Consider the following 13871-nt stretch of genomic DNA (forward strand, 5'->3'; position numbering starts at 1 on the left):
CTCCAGCATTTATGCCCATTAATGCTTCGTTGATTTACAGTGAAACTGCTGAAGAAAGGACTGTCTTGGACAGCCATATAAATATTAATTTCTTGTGAAGGATGGCTGCTATTACACTAAATATTAAATGAATTCATAATACTTGGACATTTGCAATAAATCACTACTGGGACTGCATACTAACATCCCATTCCAGGTCTTTTCTTTTCTTTTAAATGTTAAAGCCATGGAAAAGAACAGTTGCTCCCAAAGAAACGTATAGCTTTGTAACACTGGAGTCATTAACAAATTCCAGCTGCACAAGAAGGAGTTTTAACTTAGTCCCATTTTACAGATGGGGGGAGGGGGCACAAAGGGGTTTAGGTTGAACTGCTCATCACAGAAGATTCAAACCCAATCTGTTTCTCCTGAGAGACATCACAGTAAATTATCAGCTTCTGGCAGTCCTTGTTTTGCGTGAAGTACTCTGAGCAGCATCAGCAGAGGATCTGGCAATGTGATACCAGAAGGCTGAGAGCATTTGCCATACTCAAAGGGAGAAAGAGCTGGATGTAATGTCTAATCTCCAGGCACCCTAAGTGGTTAGCATTAGTCACCTCTAAATATCTCGCCCAATGCTACGATGGGAAGGATGGGACTCCTCAGGTTTTGACTAGCAAATTAGGCTTAGCAATGGAAGTAAGTCACCTTCGCTCTTTAGAGAACACAGATCTTAGTCTCATAAGTTTAGTACAATGCTCAGTGGACTCAGGGAGGCTACGAATCAATTCTTTATTTTTCCTTTTGTTAAAGTAGAACAAAGGGTACATCGGCAAGTTCATGATAGCTCCCTGATATCTGAGATAGCAGCTTGAATGTAGAAATTTATGCCAGGGTTAACCATGTAGAGTGGAAGCCATTCTTGTAAACAAAATTAAATGACTGTCAGGCTCATCTGCTTTTCAATGTCCAGATGGGTGTGAATATATGCATCTCCTTCTTTCCAAAGATTTTTGTTTCTGTGCGTTAAATGGTCTAAGTCACACAAGGTTTTTCTAATGAAAATTTGCCAAGGTATTTAAATTAGAAGCAAAAATTAGGAAAGCTGCTACCGCAGAGGAATATTAATTGTTCATTATACAGGGCTTTAGTTCACATAGTTACTTGGCATGTGCAATGCTGCCAATTAAACAGGCTCAAAGTGCTCACTGCTGCACAATAGCCATTTCTCCAGAGCCCCACAATGGCTATTGTACTCTGTCACTGACCTTTAGACACCTTCAAATGCATATTGACACAGTATGCTGGGATCATTAGAGCTATTGTTTCGGTGTGCCACAGGGAAAGGAGAGTTAGCAATTTTGTGAAGAGCTTTAAAATTTGATATAATGATGACAGCAGAGATATTTCTTAATTAGAGAGAGATACACTCAAGTATTTTTCTGGTGCTTCAGGTGTATTCCAGCATGCACACCAACCACAGTTCCCACAACAGTCCCTTCCCATCAGAGAAAGAAGATGTTTATCAAGGGCATTTGGTCTGCTTCTTTATTGTTTCCAAGGGAATTTAGCTAGTATTTTTGACCTGATGGTGCCATATGGCCAGCCTCCCTTAGCTTCCACGGATTCTGCCTGGATGAACATCTTGGCAGGATGAATCCTTTCATCCTGTAAGTGACAAGCGCCCTTTTAAACAAAGCATATAGCTGGAACCAGTGGTATGCAGGAGGCTGGGATCTGGAAGCGTAAGTCTCACTGTACTCTTAAAAAAACAGTGGACGTTGTCTCCGTGATAACAATTATGCTTCGTTTTAGCTCTTCTGTGTCGTAACATCTAAGGTATTTCTGTTTCCTTACCAGTCTATGACAGCTAAAAAGTGCAAACAAGAACTTTGGGAGAAGAGCTATCAGATACTCCAAGTACATTTACCATAGTAGATCCAAAGCCTCTTCTAAAAGCTTATATTTATTTTATTGTAGCCCTCCTATTCTTTAAAGCTGCTTTGAGAAATTACTTCAGCAGTCAGCACATAAAAGAGCATCATTTTAAACCCTACATGGGACATTTTGTCTAGAGAGAATAAATACATTACTGACTTGTATTTCCAAAGAGCACTCCTGCTTGAAGATAGAGAGATAGTTTCTGTTCCGTAAGTATTGCAGTTGCTGCGTTCATTTCTATCCCCTGGGATCCTATTATAAAACAAATTATCAAACACAGCTAAACTTCACAGCCCTGAGTCTCTGAAGACAGTCTTGGGTAATGGCTTGCACTTCTGACAGAAGAGGAAGAAATCGAACAAGCCTTCTGCAAAACTTCTTGAGTCATTAAAGGAAAAAAAAAGAAAAATAATGGAAAATTCACTGCTCAGCATTGCTGGTTGCAACTCCAGCCTAGCGCTGTGCTGCGTGTACCTCAGGATGTCCAGTTTCTGCACACAGTCCCTCTACCAAAAAACTTTCTAGCTTGAAGGACATAATATCTGGTATTTGTGTGTGCTTGAGGCAAATGTGCAGCAGGATTTCTCACACTGCTGTAAAACCTACAAGGTCAGATGTGTGTCTTAGTGATGCAGACTGAATTATTTTTTTCACATTAATTGAAAGAGTGCTGTTACCTTGTTTTCATTCTTCTGTATCAGAAACCCTTTTAGTACTTTGAAGCCTCCCATGCACTGTCACTGCAATTGTCAATTGTGAATTCTTGGTCTGTCTTCAGACATCAAAGTGATACCTTTACCTTAACACATGAGAAGAAGTGACTTCTGGGAGGGAAACACGAATAAGTACAGCTGTGTGATGCAGGATGTGAAGGGGAGCACATGGAACAAGCTATTAAACCACTGTCTTGTGCCTCCGTTCTCCCTACAGTGAATCTGCATCACATAGTAAATGAGGCAGTAATGATGGGTGCTTCTCTTGCTGTGGGCTGGGATCTGAAATCTCTCCTGACACCCGTGTGCTTCACAGTGGAGTTTTTTAGCCATAGGCCCTGATTTGTTACTTTTGGGAAATTTCTCTGTTAAGGGACAAGATTCTGCCAGAATTAAGAGTGCGGCACTTCAATTGTCAGCTTCTCTGCATGAGAAGTTTGTACTTCCCATGTACTTTTGCTGTCCCACTGTAACTGCACTATTTCTTTCAGATGACACGTGATCATTGCCTGGATGGATTTGAAAATTGAGATAATCTTTGCAGTATGTTAGGTCCCTACTTTGATGAATGAGTTGGAGCCCTGATGAAAGGGAAGGGATTTGCATAGGATCTTTATTACCGAAAGCTCAAGTTCTGCCTGGATCCATCTCTAGTCATGGCAGTTTTCAGAGATTTTCTGCTATGCACACTGAGCTGTTCCAAAAGAAAGCCAGAGTTGGTATGTCTGCTCACTGCCCATATTTCATTTGGTTCCTTTGCAGAAGGAAAAGAAGAGTGGGCTGCTGAAACTTCTAGCAGGAGCATCAACAAAAAAGAAGTCGCGCTCCCCACCATCTGTATCCCCCACGCATGACCCCCAGGCAGCCATCGAAGGAGTCCTGCAAGGGGCAGTGGGACCTGAGCTCTCCTCCCTCTCCAGCCATGGCAGGGCTGGCTCATGCCCTATCGAGAGTGAAATGCAAGGAGCCATGGGGCTGGAGCCTCTGCACAGGAAAACAGGTTCCTTGGATTTGAATTTTTCCATCCCTTCTCCTGCCAGGCAACCCCTCTCTTCCATGGCAGCTATTCGGCCGGAGCCCAAGCCTTTGCCCCGGGAAAGGTAAGCTGTGTATCTCCTAAGGTCACAGGCATCCCCAGGGAGCTTTTGGAGAAGGGCTGCAAGTTTAACTTATTAAGGCTTGATGCAGACTGATTTAGAAAGTGGTGAGCAACACCTGTTCCTGACACCATACAGCCCTGGTTTAAATCTGGAGGACAGCAGTGCCTTCTCAGCCCAAAGGGTGCAAATGCTGTTGGCAAAGGCCACTTTTTAAGTGGTATCCCTATGTTCTCATAAACTTACAGAGCTCTCATGTGGTGCTTCCTGCCTGAGGGCAACAAGGGTAATGTGTTTGCTCATCAAGGCCCTCTCTGGCCTGCTCTGCAATACCAAAGACTCTTTCAAATTCTCCGTATTTAGGATACTGCCATCTTCAGTGACCTGTTATTACAAATGTAGCTTGATTCTAGAGAGAAATGTACCAGTGATTCTGGAGTTTATTGCAGCAGCCTGCTCAGCACCTTGGTACCCAAAAATAATAGAGTAGGAACACCAAAATACAAAAGCAGATGGAGAGAGAGATAACTGACTAGGAACAGCAGTACAGAATAGAGCTAGGTCTCCATGTGCAGAGTCATAATTGGTTTCAGGTAAATATTTTCCACAAGACTGCACTTTAAGGAGTGGGAAGGGAACAGATAATGCACTGATACAACACTATTGAAATGCTTTCCACTCAAAAAATGATTGAGAAGAACGTGAGTTTTTATGAAAGCATCAAACAATTTTCAAAAATCGGTCTAGGGAACTCTCTGGAGTTGATATTTCAAATTATTTTGGCACAATAGTAAAGTCCCAGAAGTTTGAAAGAAATTATTTTCATCTGAGTGTATGAAAGACACTGAAAGCAATAGATTGGGCAAGCCACCTGACTCTGAATCCATCTGGGGTCATGGAACAGGGGATGCAGGGCATAATAAGCGATACTAAAGGACAGTTCATACCTTACACAGTGTTTTACTGAATGAAGGTTCAAGTTTGGCTGGGAAGGTAACAACGACACTGTAACATATTTAAACTTTTCTAAGGCATCTGGGTTATTACCATAGAATGTCTTCCTGAATAAACTGTACACAACAGATACACAGCAGATACTGAGTGGATAGAAAAGCAATTCACTGGCATCAAATCTAACTCTAGATCAGAAATCACTAGAAAATGATTGTGTATGTGTGTAGCGTAGCCCAGCAAGAGCTTCATGTCGTACCTGCACTGTCTAACGTAAAGTCTTTGCTGTTGCAGAACGGAGGACTGAAGTGGGAGGTAGGTGATGAAAAGGGCAGACCCATTGCTATAGAGCTAATTCAAAACACCGGTAAGGAGAACACGGAATAACAGCATATTTCAGAAGAGGCAATCTGAGGCAAAGTGGAGTGGCCTCACAGAAACATAACAATGGAAGATTTAAAACAATATACTTGCAGTGAGTGATAAAGGGAGCTCTGGTACATCTGGTAAAGAGCAGGCTTAGAAATGGCTTGGTAGCAGTCAGTAAGAGATGGCAGACAGGACAGATACGGAGTATTTTTACTCCAGGTTGGGCATTTTGTCTAAAAGAGATGCTGTTGTTCATGTGCAGCTATTAGACTTGAAGCAGAAGTAAATACAGACAAGTCCTTCAGCATTGTAATGTAGGCAATGAGAGGAGACTATCACAGTAGTCTCTTGTCCTTAAAATCCATGAAAAAGCAATTTAGTAAAAGGAGTGAAAACCCAATCCCTGTTTAGGTGCACTTAATTTGGTCTACATCAGTTTAGATTAATGCTATAAGAAAAGCTAAATCAATATAAACCAGATTTGGCACCAGTATAACTAAATCAATGGAATGCTGCACCTTTAGTTAAATGTAGCCATGAAAAGCAGCTGGGAGGAACATCCCCTGATGTCTCCAGAGCTGGCTGTTGTGGTGCTCCTCTCAAAGCCTTACTGGGGAGAAGTCCAGACACATTATTTAACATGCCAGGGCTAGTCCATATCCTACACTTTTCTCAGTCCATCTCAGGATGGTTCGGGTAGTGAAATATTTAATTGACAATCCTAAGTGGCAGAATAGAACCAGAGGGACATGGGCTAGCTGTGTCTGCTCAGCCATGCTGGAATCGGGAATAAATAGATTTAGACTGCTAAAACTAAGTAAATATTTCCAATTGCAGTATATGGTGGTAAGGAACCTACTCTGATTTTGAGCATTTTAATTCCTGAGTCTTAAATCTGAAAATAAGCTATAATTGAGGTAACCCTAATTATACACAGCAGGCAAGATCCTCTAATTGATTTATGAATTAACTTCCATATCATTGGTGTATCTGCATTCCTTTACTGATCATATGGGTTTTTTCATGCCCATAATGGGAAATATTAATTACCTTCATGCACCAGGAAGGATAATGCTTAGCCCTGGAATAATCCGAGCAGATACATTAGACACTTGTCTCCTAGAAATTCATCCCACATCCATCTGTGCTCATTAAATCATCAAATTGCTCAGAAGTACCAAATTATACTTTTTTTTTAAAACAAATTACGGTTTTCAAACCACTTGTTCTTTTCACATCTGGCAATGGAGGAACTCACATTCAACGTCACTCAGCTCCATATTTTGCTTGTTTGCATTTTGGTGCATTTCATCCGCACAGTAGGAGCAAATCTCTGAGAAAGAAAAGGGAGGAGAAGGAAAAAAAGGTTAGATAAACAGATTCAGATGCTGGATGAAATTTTGAAAAGCTGCAAAGCATTTCAGTGCACTTAGCTGTACTTGGCTTTCTGTCTCCCAACGCCCATCTGCGCGCACAGAGATGGAGCACTGAAAGGCTGGAAGAAGTAGCACATTCCTTAATATTTACAGCATTCAAAATGAGGCTCATGCAGGCAGCAGAGCACCGCTACTTCCAACGTAGAGGTTGGCTCGCAGCTCCAGCACTCACATCCAGGCTACTGGTCAAACCCGAGCAGTCATGCCACCAGCCATGTCAGAAGTACATTAAAAGGCTCTGATTGCTCACAGCTTGACACTCACAATTTAAGGGGAGAATTGCCTATTCCACTGCCTGACAGTACAGCCTTTCATGGGAGTTGCAGCCAGTCAGACAGGAAGGTGAAGCGAGCTTTGCCCTCTCAGGGATGCTGCTAATCTTTATGCTCTCATTCATTTTTTGTGCACAGGGAGAGCGAAGAAAACAATTACTTTATCTTTTCCTACTTGATATTCCAAAACCTGGTTATGGATGGCTGGGTTAGAAAGGAAATTGCTTCTAACTCTCCTGCCATTTGGCCTTGATATTTAACTGGTTTGCTGGGATAGTTAGTGCCCATCTGCCTTCTGGGTGTAGTTTCCCACTATCAGTTTATAAAACCACCTTCCTTCAGCTGCTCTCTGCCATAAAGCATCCAGCAGTCTGAGCAGCAGAGCGGAGAAATTTCCCAGGTGGTGTCCTTGTCACATTGTGTTGCAGTGATTGACCGTCACGTGAGTACTCCATCACACTGCGTGTGCCCCACACGCTCTTTTCCACCTACAGCTCTATCCAGTTTCTGCTGGTGCAAGAAACAGGGCCAGTATAGGGTTGCACTGTGGTGAGGCCAGAGACGTGCCCACATCCCCCCAACACTGTCGGTACACATGGGACAGTGGTGTGCTGTCTGCCTAGCAGCACCAGAGCAAAATACTTTCCTTGCCACCCCCTTCAAGAAAATATGACTGTACATTAAGCAAAAGAGGAAAGTTGAGTGTGCATGTGTGTGTGCATGAGTCATGTTCCCCTCACTGCCTGGCACTGTTCCCAGATGCGAACCTGAGTAAAACATGTCACGCATTGTTGACGCTTTTATAGTAACTGGCACTAATTCTGCCACGTAATATTGTGATAAAGCAGTTGTATCCAGACTGACTGTCACGACTGGCACATCTGTGCCATGTTTCTATGGCTTTCGTGGAACCTTTCCAGCAAGTTGTGCACAGGAAACGTGCACGACAGTGCTGCAGAGTAAGATGGGAGGAGTGAGTTTGACCTTTAAAAATAGACCCCTCCATGCTTCTAGGTACTCTTTCTACATATCACTGCCACATTAGAAATTGAGCTCCCAATTCAAGGAAGCATTCAAGCATGTGCTTAACGCCCATTGACTTCAATTTTGCTGCGCACATCTATCTTCTTTGCCAAAAGGAAAAGTAGATGAAGGGTTTTTAGTTTCCCGGAAAGTGATACTGGAGAAATGACCCCAGGAGTAAGTTCTGACTGAACAGCAGCATGTATGTGCATGGTTAAGTGCTTTTTTGACTAGGGGTACCTGCCTTAGGACTGAGAAACTAGGATTAGCCATCTCAGAAATTGAGTCCCACCATATTTCCATCAGAAGGGTAAAAGATCCAACTGAGGTTTGTTCTTCTAAGGCTGCTAACTGAGATACCATAATATGGTGAAGTAAGTTCCGGCTTGTGGTGTGCAGAGGCACTCTGCAGTTCTCTGCAATCTGCCAGTAAAAGGATGGAGAAACAGAGCTCCACCGATAAGCAAGAGCAATGGTTAACTGGGCTGGATGCTTCATTGTCACCAAGTGTCTGTCCCCACACAAAACTAACTTATATTTGTAACACACAAGGGACTTGTTGGAGTCACAGGACTCGACTCCTGAAGCCTGTCCTTAATGCATGATACTTTGACAAACGGGAACTTGCCTAAGCACCCGAGTTCAAGAACTGTAAATGGGAACAGATTGGAGGTTAGCACTGCAGACCTAATTTGCCTCATTCTGCTTTTGTTTTCTGAAGTTTCTCTAGCTCCATCAGTGGATGGATGGATGGATGGATGGATGCACATATTTACTCAGTGAGCAGATACTCAGTGTTTTGTGAGGGTTTTTTCCCTCAGTGTCCAGGCCTGAGCCCAACCTCTAATTACTGATCAGTTTTGATCAATAGTGTTCAGTGCCTGTCTGTGCACACTGACAAGAGAGCCTGCATGAGCAGTTTGGACCAGACAACTGACTCCTATGCAGCTAGGGTGCATGAGATGAATCTCACTCTGTGGAAGGCATGACACAGGGCTTTGCAGCTTCAGGAGGCAGAGAAGCCACTTTCCCACACTTGCATTACTCAGTGAGTTTCATGGTGTTCACCTCCTAGAGATCTTCCAACCTCTGCAGAAGATGGGGCGGCTTTGGCAGCCATGTATTTCTTCCATATCAGAGCCCTGACTCACATCCAGAGCAGGACATCTTCTGCAATAAAGAGGCAGGAATCCTATGGGAAAAATAGCTGTATCTTCCAGATGTCAGCAGCAGTAGCAAATGGAGACCTGGATGAGAAAGGTGTTTCTTTTGGCTGTGAGGACAAGTGCTATGAAGACAGAGGACAGTGGGATTCCCAGGCCTTTGCTCACAGCAGAGGGACAGTGATGATGGACCCATTCCCATCTATCAGTGAGATAACTGCTGCCAATATCCCCATCACATCCTCAGCCCCAGTACTAGCTTCTCCTCATGCAGTCTTCTGTCCCATGGGATTCATGTACCAGCCCCAGGCTCCCTCCCATCAAGGTTCTTTGCTCTCCTAGACTCAGCTCTGCATAGCTTTCCCCCTCAGCAGCCATACCTATACCTTCTGTCAGGGCTTCCTCTTTTTGTCAGGGTCCCATTTCTCCCTCAGCTCCCAGTTTTTCTCTCATCACCCTCCTTTTCCCTTCTTCCCTCGCCTTAACCCACTGTCCAACTCCCTGAGGTTTCCCTGCCTAGGCAGACCCCGTTCCTAGCCCTTGCTGATAGTACTTGCAGCCTCTCCTCATGTCTTTTTCCCTTGGGCATCGAGGAACAGAGGACCCTCCCTAGGCCACTGCCCATCCCAGACAGTCCCCTTGGGGACGAAGTGCCCAACTCAAGGATGCCACAGCAGCCAGCAGTGGAAGTCCAACATCAAGTCTGTTCCCTGAGAGACAAACATGAGAGGACCCCATTGCTGGGGTCCTGCAGAGCTAGGACATCTCGGAGCATGAAATCAGCAGAGATTTTACCTTCAGTGCTCATACAAGCCTCTGCTTTGGGGTCATTTGAATGCTTTTAACCTGGCTGAGAGCAGGTGAGAGCAGGAACACCCTCTTTGAAAGAACAGCAGGGCCACAGGACAGGTCTTTGCTCCCAAGTCTGGGAACACAAGAGCAGTTTGTGGAAGACCTCAGCTGGGTCCTGCTGGTGCTGCAAAACCTCTCACATTACCCCTGGAGTTGATGAGACCATTTGGGCTGAATGAGGGACCCTCTGCCTGACACAGCCAACTGCTGTGGAGAGTTTGGACCAAAATGGTTAACATTTGTCAGAATTACAGCTACCCAAGAGTATGATTTACAACAGAAAATACCAAACATTGTTAAGAATAGGCAGGGGTGGCCGCCATACTTATCATCATGATTGTTGCCCAGCTAACTAGCACTTTAAACATTTGGTAATTTAGAGGTGTAATGTGACACTGACAAATTGAGAGGGCTCTGAAAGCCATCTAAAATGCCAGGAAGCAGGTAGGTGTAAGAAAACGTGAAGTTTTATAGTAGCTTCTCAATTCTCAAAGAGAGGACAAAAAGGGAAACAAAAAGAGGAGATATAATTAGAAGTACACAGGACTGCCTTTTTGGGAGTGAGGGAGGATGTCTGGGAGAAGAGATCTTTTCTGCCAAAAAAATATGGCTAATATATGTATTTGCAATTTAGTTCCAGAGGATAAACTAGGCTGAGATGCCACCTGGAGGTCTGGAGGGGTGGCACAGCAGCCTCCTGGTGCTGCTGCCTGCTGCAGCCTCTCCCGGGCCCGGCTTCAAAAGCCTCTCAAGGGAAAAAGCATAGCATCTTTTCCATCTCTCACAAAAGATTTTGTAACCGATTTGCAACGTCTTTTGTATCTGAGATTTCATTACCCTATCAAAACCACTTTGGTGCTATTCTGTGAGGCACCATAGTTAATTAAATTTAAGCCGTAGCATTTGGGGTTCCTTAAATGGGAAAAAGTACTTCATTTGGTAATGCAGTGACCGAGATTTATTTTTCTAAATCTGTAAGAAGATGCTGTGTAGAAGCCCTTTTATGATGATGGGCACATTCCTGTTGAGCGTAGTCACGTCCCTTCTTATGCAAACCGTTTGGGGACTAGCAGTTTATCACTCCTCGGATGTAGTCTGGCTTTAAAAGGATGGCTCTGGTTTAAGGTATGACATGAGGTGTTGGCAGCCCCAGCTGGATCTTTAGGGTGACCCTGCCCAGGGCACCACCTTTTTCTGTGTCTCTTTTTCCAAGTCTGCCAAAAGGGATGTGAGTACCCCTGCACCACTTAACTGAATGCTGAGGTCCTACCTTCCTCTTTCTCAAAGCCTTTTGAGATTCTGGTACAGAGCTCCAATGCACTGTGATTGTGCATAGAGTTGTGAGATCTGAAACTTGGCATCGTCATAGCTAAAATTGTTCCACTCTGATAATTTAATTAATCAACACTGCAGCAGAGTGTTTGAAATAATGTGTGCACTCATTTGCATAATGGCTGTAATTGGCAAAGCTTCATAATATAAGTGTAGCAGTTCCACAGATGATAACAGATGATAACATGATAGACCATTTTCCTGCAGACAGCCAGCAGCACACATTTCAACCTCTGTTATTTGCTTTTCCGCAGAGGAAGGAAGTGACAACTAGATTTATTGACCAAGGGACAGAGAAGACCGGCACATTTTTGATGGCATTCGAACATATATTTTCTACATGACTCTGTTGCTGTGTCAAGATCAAAAGGCTGTAGTCAGATTTTAGAGCAGAACCCCCACTCCGAATGGATTTTAGTGCTTTTCCAAGTAATGGGATGTTTGGCTGTGGAGATGTCCAGACACAGAGCCAAAGCTGCTGTGGTCACTGTTGCGTCAAGGTGGAGTCCCTAGTTTCAGAACTGCAGTCACTACCTGAGCAATATCTGTGAAGAAAATTAGTGACTGCCACTGGAGAGCCCCTTGCCTACCATCTCATTGGGAATGGCCTCAGGGAGTGTTCCAGAGCCTTCAGGGCATGTTGAAGTTAGTCCTTAAAGATAGGATATTATTTTAAATAATACTCACATTGTAACAAGCATGACTGAGAAATCAATGGTCATGCAGTGGTTGTGGAAATATTAAAAAAGATGGGCTTTAGGTAATCAATTAGCATCTTTTAACTATCTTACTATATTCATTGCTTTGCAATTAGCAAGACTGTTAACCAAATGCCAGATGACTGCAAAAGTACATGTGCTGAAGGAAAAAAAAACAGTGCAGTGGAAATATATTCCCTCTTCTGCACACAAGTGCATTGATACAAAAGGGCCTGGTCTGTGCTCTTAGGAGGATGCCTGCTGATAAGCCTGAGTGCGGAATAGCTGTATCAGGATGAGACCTGTCATTACTTCATTGAAATGAAGTGACACTTGAAAACTAAGTTCCCAGAGAGCTCTGTGAATGGTTCAAGACAGGGGCTCCCTATTGGTTTGGAGAGTGCTTCAAAAGTCATTTGATACCTCTCCATTTTAGATTCCTTTCCAGGTTTGAGGGACCCAAAGTACATTCTCAAAAAAGCATAATAAGAAGAAAAATGTGAACTGCTTTAGCTAAACCTCTGCTATACCACAGGTAGGTTGTGGAAGCACTGCAAACCCATTCTTCATCATCAGCGGACAAGGGAAGAGCTACACATCTCATCTATCCAGATGTCTGTCTTTGACACAGTCCCCCACACCATCCTTCCCTCTAAATCAGAGAGATAGGGATTTGATGGGTGGACTACTTGGTGGAGGAGGAATTGGTTGGGTGGTCTTATCCAGAGAGTAGTGCTCAGAAACCATTCTATGAATCTGTGATTCTGTGGTTTTTGGATGGAGCAGATGCAGTGCTGAATGAGACATGTCACAGCAGAGGTAGATGCAGTCCTAGGCGAAAGCAGCCGAGTCCCTGGCACGGACTCATCACACAACTGGGAGCAGGGACCACTGCGAGTAGTCCAGATGTTTGATAATACCTTCCTGCTTTCCTGGTCTGGCTCCAGAGCATGCCCCGGTCATGTCTCCGGTCAGGCTGGCCAGAAATCTCCCCGCCATACTCAGTTTTGTAGGGAACGTAGCTGCACTGGATACAACTAGTGTCCAAAAACTGTAACTTACTGATGTTTCCAATAGTATTTTTCCCCAAGATTTGGTGGTTCTGGTTCCTGCCTGCTCCCATCAGGTGCAGGCTCGACCACTGGCTGACCAAGTCTTTGCGTTTTTGTCTCCAAAGGTACCGTGTTGTGGTTCCATACCCGCCACAGAGCGAGGCCGAGATCGAACTGAAGGAAGGTGACATTGTGTTTGTGCACAAGAAACGGGAGGACGGCTGGTACAAAGGGACATTGCAGAGGAACGGCAGGACGGGCCTCTTCCCCGGGAGCTTTGTTGAGAGCTTCTGAGGACAGCTCGCTGCTCTCTCAACTGGAGGAGCTTTCAGGGGAAACTGCATAGCACAAGAAGAGACAGCAAAGAGAAACTGGACTGATAACCACTGCCATTTTTATTTCCAAAGACTCCCCCCAGGCCCTTCAGTCTACAGCTCTGGAGTCACAGTGCCCCATTGTGCTCCTGAGACCATGTGCGGTGCATACAGTGGTATGTTGAAGTAGTGCCTTCCACCTGGAATCACAGACTGAAAGGACGCCCATCTGGACTGTACGTAACCTAAACTCCGGCTGTTAACCCTTTGTGTAAATTATAGAGAAGATATCTTTAAAAAAAATTAAGAGGAAAGTTGTTATATTGCTGTAACTTATTTGTCAGAGCTGCAGTGTTCTTATTACTGGCCTATGCAAGATGGATTTGAGAGTTCAAGGAGGTGTGCTAGGAAGCTCTTAAACTGGGATTTTATTATTCCCGAGGGAAAAAGAGGGAGGGAAGGATGGAGAAAACCCCAGCTAAAGATCAGTGCATCATTGTGCAAGAAAGAATGAGGAGTCCAAAACGTTAATGTCATGCTTTCTATATACCTCAAAGATATGCTGCGCAAGTTTGTCGGTGAGTGTGTTAGTGCTCAGAGTCCCAGTCCATCCGTTGTCCTGGCGCTGCTGCCAGGAAGGTCCTGGAGGAAGTACGGCTCCACCATTAAACTGTGGTTA

The 13871-nt window shown here is 44.2% G+C and overlaps 1 protein-coding gene across 1 annotated transcript; it reads left to right on the plus strand.

Annotated features, from left to right (window-relative positions):
• Positions 1-3395: 3395 nt before the first annotated feature.
• Positions 3396-13639, plus strand: LOC104402367 (SH3 domain-containing RING finger protein 3-like; the record flags this gene model as incomplete). Its single annotated transcript, XM_010010236.1, has 2 exons — positions 3396-3733; positions 13004-13639. Coding segments are annotated over 2 exons (507 nt in total), but the record flags the coding sequence as incomplete, so codon positions are not given.
• Positions 13640-13871: the final 232 nt, after the last annotated feature.

The sequence above is a fragment of the Nestor notabilis genome, unplaced genomic scaffold (assembly GCF_000696875.1).
Source record: "Nestor notabilis isolate BGI_N333 unplaced genomic scaffold, ASM69687v1 scaffold3742, whole genome shotgun sequence".
Lineage (NCBI taxonomy): Eukaryota > Metazoa > Chordata > Aves > Psittaciformes > Psittacidae > Nestor > Nestor notabilis.